At 32.2% G+C, this 19,781-nt stretch overlaps 1 protein-coding gene across 1 annotated transcript in view; it reads right to left on the reverse strand.

Annotated features, from left to right (window-relative positions):
• LOC114130916 (POU domain protein 2-like) overlaps positions 1–8,256 on the reverse strand; it is a 40,263-nt gene extending 32,007 nt beyond the window's left edge. The window contains exon 1 of the mRNA XM_027995993.2: positions 7,159–8,256. Coding sequence (XP_027851794.2) covers positions 7,159–7,582 — 424 coding nt within the window. The 5' untranslated portion in view covers positions 7,583–8,256. The remainder of the gene's footprint in view (positions 1–7,158) is intronic.
• Between the last annotated feature and the right edge of the window lie 11,525 nt (positions 8,257–19,781).

Consider the following 19,781-nt stretch of genomic DNA (forward strand, 5'->3'; position numbering starts at 1 on the left):
TATCGCCGGCATTCTTGCACGAGTCACACAATCGATGACAAATAATATTCTTAATGCATTTTTATTTTTCTGTCTTGCTCTTTCTAAGACGTTCGTCTTCTTATATATACTGTATTCATTATTGATAACTACGAAGGCCTTACACACGTGTAGTATGGTATGTGTGTGTGTGCGTACATGAAAGGAGAAGCTAATTCTGAACTAACAAATTGTGCCGAGTCATTACCGGAGTAGAAATAATACGTTTTAGCTTCTGGGCTTTTAACCGGGCACTTCTTTTTCTTATATATAATAATAACGTATTCATAAGGCGGACGCCGTGCCGGCCGTCTCTCTATGTTTCTCAGTACATTTAATTTATTTCTTTTTATTTCCCATTATTTTACTAGGTTTTTTTCCCATTCTTATACACACATACCACCCTTCTGTCTCTTGTGCGACCGAGTGGCGAGTCCAATTTAGAGTTTTCGGAAAAGTGACTTTAACGCCCTAGGCTTTGTCGTGAGAACGAAACAATACCGACACAGTCATTCGGCGAAACCGTATACTGTATATTTATATATTATATAGTGATATTTATCTCTGAATACGATTGTATAAGGCTGCAGTATTAAAATACACATAATATTTTATTATTTTAACATATCTTCTGACTAAAATCTGATAGCAAACCTGTTAAATTGATGTATCAACAGGTGGTATACAAATATGAATGCATTTAAACGTCGTGGCCCGGGGTGCAATCTACAGGGATCTTTGGAGAAAAGGCGCCACTGATTTTTAGTTATTATTGGCACTTGTCCTGGTTCACTGGGAGCGTGAGATAATGCACTTATAATTATTGTACTCGGAGGAGAGGTCAATTAAATACCGATTTGATGCATTTAGACATTAACATAAAATGTTGGATACGATATTATATGGTAATTTTACTAGTCCTTGTTCTAAAGCATTACGATGGAAACCAGGCTATGCATTGCCTTTACAAAATAATCATTTCTTTGAGTTTTGATGGATATACATCATTACACCGTAAATGCAATTGTTCACATGTTCGGATAGGTAACAAAATATTATACAATCAAGGACGAAACTTTATTTTATTCCTCCTTAACACTTTTTATCTTTTGTTTTTACATAATTAGCACTACACGGCTGTTCAATGAAAATATATATCGTCCATCGGCTGAAAGACACGCATATTATTTTATTTATTCCTAGAAAATGTGTGAACTCATTGTTTCTGTTGATGATTACTTTAGACATTATTCAATTTTTCATTTTTATAACCATGATATCTCATTATGTCTTATGCAAGTCTTAAAACGGAAATTCCTTGAGATCACCGGTGCAGATAAGACGGGATATCACCGAAATTAACGGCACTAGGTCATAATATTATACTAACGTGTTATTTGCATAAAATTAAAAGACTACTGTGTTACAGAGGTTGTACGTTATTGTTCCCTTTTGTTTCGAGTAATTTGTATTTAACTACGCGGTGGTGCCTATATATCTATCTAATTATGGAATTAATGACATGGCAATAAAAAAACTGAATTTAAATTTTAAATTTTTGAGTAATAAACACGGTTTTACTAATGATATAATACAAAATGAATAATATTATATAGATTTAGAAAAATTAGATAGATGATCTTGTGTAAAACAAATTATATCGTCAATACAGCTATACGTCGCCGATATGTAGGTACTTGGTATACAATTAGTCATACGTCACGGCGAAAACGATACAAATCACTAATTAGTAATTATCAACGTTTCTTCTAATTTTATTAGTAGGTACATCATATTTTGCAATAGGTTTTTTCCAGTGAAATAATAATAATAACAATGGTTTAAATGACAATTATCTTCAAATAATAAAATACTTTGAATAGCACGCCACGACGTTTTCTCGATACGGTTACTTTATACGATATTATAACTACTTACTAGATGCCTATACATAATATAAAATAACATCAGAGGGAAAATATAAATAAAATAATATCAAATAAGTACGATATTATATGCTAGATATAATTTACGGGAAAATCATGTAATCAAAACACTTATACAGAAAATAGCGATAATCGTGATGGGCGTGGCGTACAAAAACGGTTGATATCGAACGGTATCGTGAAGAGACATCGTACACGTGTAGGTATGATATATTTTATAAATAAATAATATGCTTCTCGAGCAGTTGCACGCGATTCCCAAATCCACAAAGTTCAACCTGACGGCAATAACCACTGTTAATATTATTATAATATAGTATACCAAATTCACGTCATTTTTTTACCCTCGAACAATCAAAAACGTAGTTTGATGTGAAATTCAACAATCATCTATGTTCTATACATGATCCTAAATTGCAGGTCCACTGCTTGACGGATCAAAACCGTGTGTGTGGGTGGGTTATATTTTATTTTCACACTGTATGCGCGACAGGACGGTATTTCATCGTCGGTCTTTAGAAAAATGCGGACACACGCGCTGTTTTAATCGTTATTGTTTTTTAGTACGATATATATTTTATTATTACATATAGTTTTGGCCCGAGCGGGGGAATTTACGAGTCTCGCGCCAAGGTAGACACACGACGACGGTGTGTGTGTATTATATTATATTATACCATTATTATAAACATCTGTCCGAGACCGGGGGACGCGGTGGCGGCGCACGGGCACGACCGCCGGCCCGAGAGTCACCGTGTAAATATTATAACGGCGCGCGCGAGCGATACGCGTAACAATAATAATGGGTACTGCACAGATGGGCGGTAGGGGGACGAGGAAGTGTGCCCTCCCGAACAAAGTAGCCCTCGTGCCCAACCCGTTACACCGTTCAGGATCCGCACGGGATTCGGACCCGCAGACCTAACCGACGACGATGATGATGACGATGGGGGGTGGACGGCCGGATGGGGTTATACGCGTACGCGAGCCGTCGGAAAACAAAACGGGGAAAAAAAACCGGGAGGCGCGACCCTTCCGGATAACGACTTGTGTTACATACCTCTTTTCTTTTTTTCCGCTCTCTGTTCGCGGTATAATTGTATATACCTATAGGTATATACCAAAAAAGGGTTTAACTATACACAAAAAGGACGCGTGCGATATATCAACGATATGAGCTCGTGCTGCAGGACAGAGACACTATATTGCAGGTAAATACGGCAATAGGATTACAGTTAAATGGCTTCTTCGCTTCTACCATGGGATTATATTATTATATGTTTTTGTGTTTTTAATAATTTCATGATAATTTCACAATAAAAACCGATGGTAATACCGTACGAGATGATCGGAGAGCTCGCTGGAGTTTAGCCAATAATGCATTTAAATCTGAGGCCCCCCAAAAATAAAAAATTAATGTTAAGTACCACGTCTAATTACACTATTTACATTCAATTATTAACTAAGATTCTAACTGAAAGAATCTATTGGTTTAACAGGTGTGCTTTTTTCATTCTGTGAACACGTTGTTTTCGGATATATATATATACTGGACCAAACATTTGCCTCGTTCTAAATAAAACATTGGACACCTTGCCACCTTGGTACTTTTTAAAAATTGGACATAAAACAGTAAATTTGATAATAAAGAAATTCGTTTTCGTTATTTGGTCGTAATTCCAACAATAAAGATTTAGAGAAACTATAGTTTTAACATTTATCAAATTTTTAACATCTTTAAAATACTGAAAATACAAACATTAAACGCACATAAAAACAATTGCTTAGCCAATTTTATGAAACTTTTACATGTGGTATATTTTTTGGTAAAAGAATATATTTTTTTAAATTTTGAATTATGATGTTTAGTTCGGTCCTAAAATTTTATAAAACGGAAAATTTAAACTTTTGTGATTAGTACGCCTGCGATTCAAATGGATTAAAAACTACAATGTTTGGTTAATTTTAATACACGAACTAGGCACACCATGATTTAAGGTAAACGATAGTTAAAAAAAATGTAATGCTATTGTTTCGTAAAATATTTTATTTATTCTGTTCAGGTTTGTTAACAGAAAAATGTGTTATGAAAAAAACAAAACAATGTAACGATCAGGCAGAGAGGCAAGCCTAACGGATCTGATAGCTGCCAAATATCTAAGCCCCCCCCCCAAAAAAAAAAATATTTTACACGATATACCTATGCGGTATATGGTACAAAATATAAATCTTATAAAGCACACAGTACTGGTATAGAAACAATGTAGGTACTGGCTGATCGGCTTGACAAATCATACATCCACAACAGGCATAGGTATTCACTTAATTTTTTGATAAAACTATTTGTATTAAAGAGTCGAAACATAGGTTTTAAGAATTCCGATACATAATTTACAAAAAAAATTGGATTCATGACACTTAAATTTTGATTTTATGGTATAACACCGACCCGTGCCGTGGACCGTGAATTGAAATAATATTTGATGTTATTTTTTTACGAGTCAAATTCCAGAAAAACTATTGGAAAGTTTTTCCCCTAGTTTTTCACATTGACACGTTGTTGACGATCAACAACGGTTAACGTGTGTTAATTGCGATTGCCGATTAGTACCTATACATTCCTTACGGGTTGCTTTTTTTTTTTTTAATACTGCACACTTCATTTTTTTTTTTACGTGAATATATTACAATTTTATCGTCGACAGAATTAATAGGTAGTTATTTTAATACAAAATACATAATACGTGAGTACTTATAAACTGAATATATGGATAACCATATAACATGTTCCTATAATGTTTCAATAGTTTGATAATTATAGAAGACGTGGCCCGATTAAACGAAAATAAAAAAACGGAGCGAAACTGAAGCATTACGATAAACGGACTATGATATTGCACACGTGTGCGTTGTTCGTTTCGCAATTAAATAATAATTTTTAGTTTTTACCGAGAATCGCGTTAAAGAACATGAGCAAAAAATAAACATTTTTTTTCTTATTGTTTTATAGTACAACTATCCGTTTCTATTGTAATAAGTATACATTTTATGGATTTAAATACGATATGTGTTATGATGGATGTTTATAATTCACACAATCTGCACACGAGATAAAAATGCATACAATTACTCATTTTCCTGTGTGTATCTACATAAGAATTTATAATGATAAAATGAAAACAGGTGAACTGTAAAGTAATAACTCATACATGAAATGCAAATACACATTATGGTATAACAAAAAGAAACATTATAATTAATGAGATTTCTAACCGCCTTGGTTAAAATTTGATTAATAATTATTATAATAAAGAAATGTTATATCATAAACAAAACTGTTTAAAATGAAATAGTGCCCACTGATTATTGTTTAGAATATAAATATATAATCAAACTAATTATATTAAATAAGAATGAAAACCAGACAGATCCCTATATATTTTTGTGAAGATATTAAAAATACATGTATATATTTTTACAGCGATAAATTATCATTATTCATTATGTATCATAAATGCTGTTTGAATTCTAATGTAATATTATTATACTTAGATTTAGTTAATTTTAAAAATAAAATAAACATTCAAAATATAATAATAGTTATTATAGTTGACAAATTATTTTAATTAGTTAAACGCAATTATGATAATTATTATACACATATTATAAAATAAAATCACGTTAAGATTTTTTTTATTAATCAATTTATTTTTACACACAAAAACAAATAACATATACTGATTATTTCATAGTTTTAAGTTAGAAAATTCTTTAAAATTCTTTTCGTAAATTCAATATGCGCAGTAAGTAAATTTAATAAAAAAAATGCATAAGAAAACAATTTTCTCGAAAAATTTTATTTCATTTTATAATGTTGTATAATAATTAAATCGTATATTTTTCAATTAATAGGATCTTTATGTTCCTGATGACCTGATCTAATAAGAAACTTTAAAAATAACACTAATAATTGGTTTTAATTTAAAGTTACAAGGAAATTAATTTTCTAACGTCATATCAAATCTAATCGTAATTTCACAGTTTACGTACACGTGCGGTCTCGAATAATCTATCAATCTCGTTTAGGTATATTATTCTAATTTTATATTTTGAATTTGGGAAACGTTGACGACCTTACTAAGATTACATTCAAACCCGTATCCCATAAAAATAGAATTTCTGCGAAATGATATTTTTTTTAATCTTAAGTACCTATTTAATTTTATTTCCATGAGGATCAAACGGTTTGCGCATTCTTTATCGTATTATTCAACAGAACTTAATACAATAATATAATATGTTATGTGTACCTCAAATTCCCAATCAATCTAATTCCAAAATTAAGTCGTTTGACAAACTACATAATATTACTATTATCAATAATCATTGCATAATGTCGATTCAGAGATAAATAGGTTGTGGGAATAATATTATGTATAATACGGATATGGAATATCAAACGATTCTATAATATGGGCATATTATGATTTCCAAAACTTATCATGAAATAACACGTCTTTGCAGGTGCGTATACAGTAGGAATACCATGTTACGATTGTTCAATTAAAAGCATACAATTACAATATACTCGTAGACATAAGACAATTAACAGCGAACCTTCTTCTCGCCGCACATCATTTAACCGCACAAGCATATATTATTGCCTATTATCTCACGCCACGATATTTCATAATTATTATTATAATATATTATGTGCTCTGATCATTTTAATATTGCAGCCGTGACGTAAACGCGATTGACGAATTCGGGAAAACATATTATTCTTTCACCGGAAATAACTCTCAGAGAGAGGCCGGCGACGGCGAGTGTGAGATTTTCGATAACCATGACTAATTGACATGCGTTAGTCGTCATTATGTACGATAGCTAATTATAACTGATGCCCTTGTTCTAAATATTGACGTATGCGTTCGATCGTTTTCCAACATAACCATTGAAGACGGACGTGTCGACGCGTTTCACAATCGTGATTTATGATAATTATTAACAGGTGTCGCGGGACAGGTAGCGTGTGGGGCACGACTATAAAGGGTCGGGAAAAGCGGAAAAGGATTTGACCCACGAAATAACGAGATTAATAATATTATTGCAATAAACGTGGTCGGGACCGTCACGAGAACGGGATGAAGGATACGATCGATTTAAAATAAGCGAACGACGACAATGGACTTACCGTTTTCGTTGGGCGTGGGCGGCGGTATCGGCGACGACTGATCGCCGCGACTCCTCCTGCCACCGATGCTGCCGCGTTCGTCGTCTTCGTCGTCGTCGTCGTCCTCGTCCTCGTCGTCGTCGGACGACGAACCGACGGCCGCGTGGACCGCGCGCATCAGCACCTGCGGCGGCGGTGGCGACGACACCGTCGACTTGGCGGACGACTGCTGGTGGCCGGCCGCCACCCGGCTGTGATGATGATGCGTAAAGTACGGATGCGCCCGGCCGCCGTTGTTGTACTTGGGCACGGACAGCGAGCTGAGGTCGAGCGGCTGTTGGTCGGCAGCGGCCGCGGCGGCGGCGGCGGCGGCAGTGGCGTCGCAGGACGACGGTCGCCGGCCGGCCAGCAGACCGCCGATGCGGTGGTGCTGTTGCAGGATCATGGCCGCGGCCGCGGCCGCCGCTGCGGCTGCCTTGTCCGAAGGCGGCGAGTCGTTGTTGTTGTTGTTCTTGCTGCTGTGGTTGTTGTTGTTGTTCAGGTTGTGGAACTTGTGCAGGTTCCGGTAGAACTCGAATCCGGCCGGATGGAACTTGTGCGCGAGCTTCGACTCGTCGTCGACCCGGCGGTACTGGGCGCCGGTGGCCGCGGCCAGCCTTAGCCCCTCTCCGCCGGCCACCGCGGGTAAGCCCTCCAGCTTAACGGACGGACGGTAACACGGACGAACGCACTCGCACTCCGACGAATGCTCGCACGGAAAACGTAGTGTCTCGACAACGGCACAATCGCGCGTACACGATTATTATTATTTGACAAATTAATAATATAATATTATCACAGCGCGTATATTATATTGTAATTATATTATGTATAAAATATAGCAACAACGACTTTGATATAAATTCGATATTATTCAAAAGTCGTATATTTCGACATTAGGCACTGTCTCACGACGACGATCTTTTTTTTTTTTTTTGGGTTTCCACTGTCGGTTACGGAGGAGAATTTTTAAAAAACGTAAAATAAAAAACGGAAAAAACCCAAAAAAAAAACGGACGACAACCGCACGCGGGACGACCGTGTACGTTTGACCGGTGCGTATGACTATATGAAGGCGGCGCGCGGTGTCGTCTCATTCAGTCGTCGTCGTCGCCGCCGTCGGCCACCGCCGCCACCGCACCACCGCCGCCGCCACCACCACGCTGCTTACGTCGGGTGGAGGGGAGCGTTTACACACACAGGTACTGGTGGGGCCGTCCGAGGGGGCATGACGGGCGGCGGGACCAATCGGAACACGCCCCGCGTGCGTGTGCGCGCCGGTGTTCGGCGAGCGCGCGCGCCGAGCGCTGTTCGCGGGCCTTTCCGTCCGAGGCGACGACGATTTTCCTCTCCGTCCCCGTCGGATTTGCAAAACTTTCGACCCTCTCCCCCGTCCCTGCTCGCCGTCAAAAGTCCGTCCAGCAGCTCTTCTAACTTTTCGCGGGTACGGATTTTTTTCTTGCATCTCCGGTCCCCGAAAGGACACGCCTAGTTCTTTAAATCGGACTTCCGTTTGGCCGCCCGGCTTTTTAAGGTTTTCTTTTACACTTTTTTTTTTTATTTGTACCTACGCTTGGCATTTTTTTTTTATATACATAATATAATAATATAATACAATATATTTATTATACGTGCGCGTTGCTGCAGCAGGTATTTCGAGTACAAATATTATTCCTTTTTATTATTGTATTTTTTTTCTTATAACTACGTTTTTCAAGCACCAAGAGAGATGTTGAACATCCGTTTAAAGTTTTATATCGCCTATTTTAAATTCTACTCTGATAAACGCCCTTTTCGTCCATGATATGTACTATGTAGTATGAACTATTTAACAACTATCACGTCATTATAAGAGTATTGGTTTGACTTTACAGAAGATAGATATATTTCTAATCGCATAATATATCATTTATAGGTATAATTTTATGTTGGTACAATAAGTTTTCAATATCTCAAATAGTTTTTAATGAGTTTTAAATTATGTATACATAACCATAATATAATATATAAAAAATGCACCAATTATTATAAACGTGTTAAGGTTATAATAGATTACACACGTCAATAAATGTCATTCGTACATCCAGTTTTTATATTATATTTACAGCAGTCAGTAATTGAATACCTATATAATATGCATATAGGTGTGCCGAAACTATATTTAGTTTATTCTTTAAGCTATTTTGTATTAGTTTGAAACATAAAAATAGAAAATGCTCAATAATTTTAAAAACATTAACTAAATTAAAATCTATTTATAACTATAATTTAATACTTTTATAAATACATCAATGATGCATAATAATAATATTACATGGCATTTAAAAATCATAATAAACGTATCACTGTTTATTCGTCTAAGACACTATAACGTATATATAGTTTATATCTTTATTATAATGTATAGCAGTTTTATAGTTATATACATATTTTAATATAACGTATCATTTTGCAGTATCTATTAATTTAAACATTTCGTTATGATGTTCCTACACTTTTGATTGTAAAACAATAAAATATATCGACAACTAATCTTACGGATTTGTGAACGTGTCGCTTTAGAGACTATATTATATTATTACATAAAAACAACGATAAAATCCCTTTTGCGAAGTCCCCGTGGTAGTGCAAAACTATATAGCCCTGCTGCACATCGCGCTAATAATATATATAACTGGTCAAGTTCGTGTATACCACAATAATATATATATATACATTATATGATACTTTTATTATAGTTATATATGTCTATATCGGTGCAGCAACGAGACGGAGTAAAAGTGTACTCGAGTATAGACTTGCAGAGTCTTATAAATAGATAATCAGTCGTATTTAGTACAGCAAAAACTACCATTGTCGATGTTCCACCGAAATAAAAAGTTTTTGGCTAATCCGTACGACCGTATACACTGAAATTTAATATAGGTAATAATAAGATTTAAAGCAGATCATTAATTTATTAATATTTATATGATATACATCACTCACTATAAACCGAGACCAGCAGCTATAACTATATAGTGGGACAAGTCGAGCGAAATCAGTAGTGTCCCAGTGTTTTTTTTTTTTTTTTTTGGCAGGGAAGAGGGGAGAACCAAACCAGCGTTAACCATAATACAACGGCCGTATATGGTATATAATAAAAATGTATATAGTGCGATGTGAATATTGTTGTTTATTCATTTTTTCGCGATAGATGGTTTTCGTAATCAGAGAATATAATAAAGGTCGACACTATATAAAATATTATGCTTTCTAGCGGAAATTCTGTCAACACGACACTACAATACGATATACAAGACGAGCACACACATAATCGCAACTCTATTTACTATCTTATTGTTATTTTTTTCGTCGGAGATGCGTTTTCTTCTCCGTCTCGACCACAACATTCGTAATCGTAATTTCCCGTCCGAGTGCCGACCATTTCCGTTCATATATGCAGTGCGCATAATACAATCATTTATAAATATATACAGACGTAGCAGCTATATACCGGCTATACCAGCATTACCGGCAAATCGCCTTTTCAAACACTGCATACGCACATCACCGTCCCTACGGCTTGCCGCGGCTTGGCGGAGTTTCTTCGCCAACGTGCAGCGGTGTAGACACACATGGGAAATTTGTTTCGCCCACACCGTATATAACGTCATATTATAATAATAATATTATTGCGAGCCCTTCATCAGTGCCTTTTGTGTTTTACGGCCGAGGGTCTTGGCAGCATATATACGCATATATGCGCGACCCATCGTCATATTCTAATTGCACTCGTAGCTTACTGCACATTATCATATTATTATACCCTATGGGTACGACACAACAATGCAACGGTCATTTCGCCACGATGGACTACAATAATATAATATATATCATACACGCGCTCACACCTCTGTTGTGCATAATATAATAATAATAATAACATATATAACGACGACGTCGACGACTATAATAATAGTATATAGTATAGACGCGCGACGACGGTCGTTATATACGAAATGGTTTTATTTTTTCCGTCATTTTTATTGCTATTCGCGCCTCCGCCCCCGCGTACCTCCGGATACGGGACACTACGGGACACGCTGATATTTATGCAGCTTATATATATATATATAGCAACTACAACTGGGTCATTTCAACAGATGTTGACGTTATACGCACATAATAATATATACGCGTACCTATAATATATATATACCGTACCGTACCGTGCGTCATGTGAGTATTTGTATGTAGGTTCGCAGCCTCCACCGAATGGTCATCTCGTCGCGGCTCAAAAGGTGCGGCGCGGGGGCGGTATTGATTTTTCGTATTCACTCACACGGGCGCCGCGCCCGCACGTACACACACACACACACACGCACAATGGGGCCCGCGGTGTTGACCGGTGCACGAAGCGCAGAGGGGACGTATTATATTATTATTATTTTAACCAGACGGACGCGTTACACGTAGGTACTGTGTGTTATATTATATTGTATATCGTTATAATAATAACGGATTTCTAACGCACCGAGTATTTTTGTAATAATATATAGGTAATATGCTGTGTGGAGGTACATATACTATATAACATAATAATAAAATATTATATACGTAGGTATATAGGTACTCCTTACGGGTTGCGTTTGACCGACTTCACTATAGCCGCCGTCAATGAATGTCGCGTATCCATTCGCTTATTGTACATTATTATCGTCATACGACGACGATGTGCAATAATGCGCGTAGAGACCGGAATTATGTATTATATGTACTAAAAAGGTACTGCAGATTATTATTGAGATGTGCGGATTAAAAATGACAAAATACGCATCACTGTCGCACTGATCGTGCACAAAAACGTTCAAGATGTACGCTATATATGTGCGCATTATAAAAGCCCACAACCCCCTTTAAATATACATTCATAGTATGCAAAATACAATTTGCAGGTCTACGAAATCAGTTTGGTTTAAAACGCCCACATGACCATTGGCCGTACACAACAAGCAAGCGATAAATTCATTTGAATACTTATAAAAAAACGCTATAGGTATCAAAAGTTTAAGTGAGTGTTAAAAAATATCTTTATTTGACTCTCATACGTGGACTAGTTCGGAGAGGCGATGGTTATATTTTTAAAAAAAATAAATAGAAATAAACTAAAAATATCCTGGTTTTTCATATTTGTGGTACACATAGGTACCTATGTAGGTTATTTTCAGATGTGCTAAGTTCTAGCTTAATATTATCTGATGATTAATACAATTTTTAAATTTATTGTAATATAATATGTACCTATATAGGTTAAAACTATTACAATAACATTTAACTAAAAAGTCTTGAACTAACATTTATATTTTAAAGCTCGCTGCAATTATTTTACTACGTATATTTGTTATAAAATGATTGAATAAATATTTCGTAGTAAAATGTGAATAACATTAATATTTCATACATTTTTTATAATTTTCAATGTCAAAACAAACTAAACTAATAACGAAAATGAATATTTTTGTTTTTTTTAAGTGTGTATTTTTAGTTTTTAAATCATAATTGCATGCGCATATGTATTATTAAAAACAAATTTATCTGTCTGTTATAATAATGACCATTTTTTACTATATAGTCATTGTCGTAATTTTAGACGTGCTATTTCAAATAAATAATTATAAAATAATCGATATAGTATGTAATATATTATGTACCCAAAAACGTATGTATACACGTACAGCAATACGACGAAAATAATACTGCAAATAAATAATGATATAATACATAATATACTGCACGATGTTCAAAAACTATTCTACGAGCGATGTAAATGCACAACATATCATTATTATAGCTCACAAACGTCTTGTCTAGGTTATAAAATTATAATTAGTTACAGATATTGAAATGTTCTAATGTTATTTTAACAACCTATATAATGATTGATAATCATAATTCTTTTACAAATAGATATATATATATAAATTACTTATGGGTGAATACTGCAAGCTATATAATATATATAGGTGTGTTTTCAATCAACATTTTTTCGGACGCTGACGAGAAATCAGCGTGCAAATATACTTAAATTACGCGTTGTCTATTACTTTGCTATAAAACAATATTTCTATACTCTATAATAATATATAGGTATGTAACAATATAATGTGTGTATCTAACCTATGTGTATCGTACTGTCGTATAATGATTCCGATTAAATTATGGTAAATAACATAATAATAAATAAAATTAAGACTAAAATATTTATATAAAATATATACATATAGTGATTCCTATTATAATAATATATTGATATAAGTACAACTGTAGTTAAACGTAAAACGCTATTTGCTTCTACACCGCAGTAGTTCACTACTTTATTTTGGAGCGAATTATGCAATGCTACAAGCAGCAGCACGCTTACTCTAGCAAAATATAGCGACTATATATATACTGTATTATGTTCGGATGATGTTCTATTGTAAACAGCATAAGATGTATTGCTCTATACTTCGAACGCTAGTTTAACGCGTTAAAGTTTAACAAGCATTTACAGAAATACTAGCTAATAAAATATTTCTTCTTGTTTTGAACTAAAATAAACATAAAATTCATTATAAATTAAAAATAAGTTTAGGTACATCATAATATGTTTCATATTATAATGAGGTACTTACCGAAATAACATTATACTGTCGCATACCTACACGACTATGAATGATTATTGATTCATACTCCAAAAAAATGTAGTATCATTTTTTTAGACAATGGTGGGTTAAAAGTTCTGTTTGATATTTCCTTTGCAATGCTAAAAGAGACACGTATAGATATTATATTTAACTTATATATAACTAGTTAAATAATGACATATAACTATTAATTAGTAATCACAGCATTTATTTTCATTTGCATATACCTACATTGTGTAGTTATTAGCGTTATTGCAGTCAACTCTATTTTATTATTAGGTTGGTAGTAGTATATATATAGCATCAAACATAATTAAAGTGACTATTCCAATTGACAAACTGATCATATTTATATGAACCTGTGCCAAATTGCATGCCAAACATAATACGATATAGATACAACATAATATTTTACAATACAGTTACTTTAACAATTGTGGCGTGATAAAGAAGCTGTTAAATATTAAATCAGTTTGCGTATCACCTAAATAATAAAACCTATACTGTGCTTATACCTACAAGACATGATTACATGAAAACATGACGCATACGCCCAAAAAAAGAAGAAATTCTCAAAAATATTTTGAATTTAATCGGATGAATATTTTGTATAAAAATATTTGTTCGATATTAGAATCTTCCAGTACGTTTCTATATGTTTATATCGAGGATTAAGGAAAATACATTTCTTCATTTTACATGTTTCTGTTTGTTTTTGAAATTTTAAATAAGATATAAAAAAAATCAAAGCCTATGTTAAGTTGATGTAATGTCTCTAACTTAAAATTAATTACAGTTTTGATAAAACTGGAACGTAATGTACAATTGTACAAACGGTGCTATTACTGCACCAATGTTTGGTGTTTAAAGTATTGCGACTCATATGCGACAATATATTATTCGGAACATATATGTCCAATAACAATATATTGTTGTATACTCATATATGTTGATACTTATTTATAAATCCAATAAGTATATATTGCATTTGAACAAATATTATGATCAGGGACTAACGAAGAAACAATAACAATAGTATGTGTGGATAATCCTGCAGTATAGAATAAGTGACGACTTATATATATATATATATATGCGTATAACAGTTAAACTGTAGACAAATGGCAACAGTATACACCATTATAAAGTATTATATGACATTTTAAAGGTCACGTCACTGCAGCTATTAAACTTTCACATATATCTCACACGGTTTTCACCTATTTAACAATAAGTGTATCTTGTATGATAATTATTATATTATTATATAGTATACGTAATGTACAAAAATGTTGAATTTTCGTTTTTAAATTTCTATCTCTATTGCCGGAAATCGGACGTCTACAATCTAATATTGTTTTAACTCACGCAACGGTGCTAACAACCAGCACGTAATAACATACAAGTACACACAATATATATATTTAAATTATATTAAATCTATGCGTATTAAACTATAAAATGTAGCAATAATAATCATCGATCGTCATTCAACAATCATTTTACACAAATTTAGTGTCAAATGTATGTCAAAATTCGATAAGAAGTATCGTGACTTGGCAGTTGGCAACAATTTATAGTACTTAATATGTGTTTAATAATGTTTAATAAATTCAGCCATTATTTTATAATGGGTATAATAATTAAATAATATGTATGTATCTACACAAAGTTATGCTTAATCAAATACTAATAAGAATTTGCTTTTTATACATTTTTACGTGATATTTACAATTTTCTATAACAATGATAATATGCGAGGTAACCTCATACTTCTAGCAAAAAAAAAAAAAAAAATGTTAAAAAAAATTAAAAATTTATCTGACATAACTAGATAAAACTATTATTAAATATAATATAATGACTGTTTATAGTATAGGTACATGTACTCAGTACTGTGTGTATAGTTTTTAGATAGTTAGATAATAATTTATCGACCATATTAGATTATTTGTACCTATTATTTTAATTCTTTATTCTATAGCTACTTTATCATAAGGCTAAAGTACATTATACTATACATAGTTCATTTTAAAATATATTTAAATTTAAATTAAACGTTTCTAAATTATTTTTTTTTACAAATGGTGTAGGTATATTATATTTTTATTACTTTATTGTGAAAAACTACAAAATCATCACGTTATATAGCGTTTTTTTCTGATTTAAACAAATAAATCATTTGGACTTTTCAGGTTTCACTTGTTCCACACTAGTATATATAAAATGTTACGTACTTATTTGTCTATAGTATTATTTACATGACAACAAATCAATGGCATAGTCTACCAATGCCTTGATTTGGTCTTTGTATTTATTGTCACAGCAAAATAAACTCTTACAGGAAATTGAACCCTTCGAAATTTGATTCGAAAATCCTTAAAGCGTAAATAAGGTAATAATTTAAAAGGGTTCTTTATAGCTATATAGAATATATAAAGTACTAGTTAGTATTCAAATCTTTAAATTATCTGCATGCATAATTTAACTTTATAATATTTAAAGCTACACGTTCAGGGACAATTGAATGTGGCTTAAAATATTGGTGTGATGCATATTTTATGTAACTAACATTTTATTTACATTGTAGATAGGTATTGGGTAAAACCATTTTGTTCTTGAGAATAAAATAAGAGCAAAATCGTGAAATTGCATACATTTTATTTCATATACATAGTGTCATAAACCTTAGTGTACATGTATATTTATTTTGCATGCATCTAAAGGGCAAGTAAGACTAAACATATTCAATTATCATATATAATATTAATTCATAATAAATTATTTAAATAGTTAATTACATAATAACAATAATAATTTAAATTATGAATAAGAATGTATGATTAAAATATGCTGATACGTGATAATTATTTTATTGAGTAGGAAACACATTTTTTTATTTTTTTAAATAATATTTTTTATTTAGTTAAATATGAATTTCATATATTTCGTCAATATTTTTAAGTTTATAAATGAACTTAACACAATTAAAATACATAAATAACGTGTTCTAGACGTTCTAGTAACACAATGTATTATAATTAATTTCGTATGTATTTTTATTTTTCGTTTTATATTTATTTTTAAATTTTGTTAATAACCAAGTAAACGATCTGAGGTTGAATATTATGAAAAAATAACTTACTGGGGACTGGTTTTGTGCATACTTGCAGTAATATTAACGAAAATGCTGCATAATATATAAATATAAATATATTATATTGTATATATATATATATATACATATTTATGGTTGTCGATTAATGTCAACGTGTGGATAGATAATACAACCCTGCTGCGAGGAAAAATATTCAGGAAGGGTCCATAACCCATAGGAAAGGAAAATACAATAATCGTATTTTAAAAGTATATATTATTATTGTATACCGTCATACCACGCAGACGTGCAGTATTTTTAATACAATATGGAATAGTCTAATTACATTAAATGATACACAGAAAAGGTATAAATTTCCATTACCATTTTATATGTGGGTACCGCATGTTGTTCGATCCCTCTCAACTTATTAGTTATTTTTAATAGCGCATTAATCTTCACCCATTTTTCATTAGCTACGTGTATATTTTTGGGGCGAAATGGTTCAAAAATAATGTATAATACCAGCCCTGATACAAATTGAAATATATATTAATTCAATGTTTAAGTATTTCTAGTGAAGCGCTTGTTATAAAATATTATTACTTACTATTTGGTGTGTATGGAATATTATTTTTACAAGCAATAAATTATGTTTTTTTTTTTACAATAATATTCTATTGCTGTAACCTATAGTTGGTACCATTCAAATACATTGTGCAGTTAACGTAAAAATAAATATTTTATAGTGCCCACGGACGGATCGTGTTGCTTAATCGCAATAATTTGAGTCTTGAATAAAACACTTCACGCATCACCTGCACTCTTCACTCATGCTACAACAAGGTATAGTTAGGTACCTACATAAAAATGATAGGCAAAATTCGTTTCCTCTCGATTTTCTCCCCCCATTTGTTGCCGTTAAATCATTCAATTTGTCGATCATCGCAGGATAAGCACAAAAATACAACGTTATAACAAACCTGACCTGAGGTTTTATCTTTTCTTTGCTATACATTGTTAAAATATAATTACATTCCGGTTCCCTGCGTGGGAGTTTCATATATATACCTCAATAATATACCTGTTCTTTTGCCATCCATATTTTGCATGAACGAAGTAAAAAAAAAAAAAAACTACACACTACACACCTGAAGACTGAAAAGAGTTTCGACCGGATTTTGATTAAATGAAAAAAAATCGCTCCCCAATCGAAGTTGACCTAGATTTCCTATACATAATCTTGTAATTATTCTCGCAGTATCCGTCGAAATTCGCACCCATCTGTTAAAAAAACACCCCAATAACGGAATAAAAAGAGGTTGTATTTAGGAATATTTTTCCCATGAATATCCACCTTTATGTACGTTTTTTCAACAAAAAAAACGATGGGGATTCGTATAATAAATATACGTATATTTTTTTTTAGTGTGAGACCAAGATTTTTAGGTCAACGGCTGCTTGGGATTTTTACTGTTTTTTAGAAACGATACATAATACGTTGTAGTGACAACCCTCTTTGGTTTGTCTAACGTCTCCGGGGTGTATTGTGTCGATTTTTTTTTTATGTTTCACTGAAAAAAAACCCATACAAAACCTATAATATGCGTATATTCAAAATAAATACCGATAAATTGGAAAGGGTTTGCCGAAAATCAGGAAATATCAAAATGCCCCTGGACGTTTGTATGTATAGTGATGAATATCTATGTATATTAATATAGGTACAAACGTACGTACTATGATTCGGTTGTATCATTGTTCAAAAGGTTATTTTTTCTAAACATTTTTTTGGGGGTAAATTTTTGTCACACAAATTTAAATTCATAAAATGTTATACCTAACTGTATCCATACATAATATGTTATTATTTTGAATACTTTCAAAGTATAACTGAAATATGAATCCAACGCTGCAAATAAACACGAATTTAAAATCGGGATTCCTAAGAGAAGAATATATATTTATAATGCGTAATAATTAATATGTATAGGTACTTATATATAATATATGCAATAAATGTGTTGATGCGAAAAGATGATTATAATAATTAATGAGTGTATTATACCTATTCAGTGTAGTAGTGTTATAGTATTAATATTATTATTATGTAGTAACTATTGTAGTAACATCAATTATTTAAATTTTACAATAATATAGGTGCATTTAAATTTAATAAGTTAATGAGATGAATTAACTCATACAACTATAATACTACTAATAAGTATAAGTAACAATGATTTTTATTATAATAATAAAATTTCTGTACAATATTATTCGTAATTATTAAGAATTAGTTTGAAAACGTGAATTTAAACATTATACACTTTTAAATTATTTTATGTATGGCAATAAACACCTCAAGAATTCTTTCTACTTCGTGCATGGGTGATGGGTTATTTTAATTTAAATATAAATGTATAGGTGTTCAACATTTTTGTCTTTTAACCATGTTTTCGTTGCAATAACATAATATGATATTGTGATGTTTTTTGACAATTATTGGTGAATTTTTTATTTATTTTATTATTTACCGGTTTGATTTGAATATATGTATAACACAATAATTACGTTTCACAGCGTTACTTAGATTATCAGTCTTGACTAAAGTATTGAGATTTGGAATAATATTATAGTGTTATTTTGTTCAAGATATGATTTGTTAAAAATTATAATGATTATTTTATATATTTATTTATTGAAATATTATATGGGTTTAAACAATAATAATATTTAATTTAATAAAACAAAAACAAAAACATATATAATATTACAACTTATAAGTAAATTAATTATCAATTTATGTGGAAACATAATTTTTAAATGAATGAAAGGAAAAA

The sequence above is a fragment of the Aphis gossypii genome, chromosome 2 (genome assembly GCF_020184175.1).
Source record: "Aphis gossypii isolate Hap1 chromosome 2, ASM2018417v2, whole genome shotgun sequence".
NCBI lineage: Eukaryota > Metazoa > Arthropoda > Insecta > Hemiptera > Aphididae > Aphis > Aphis gossypii.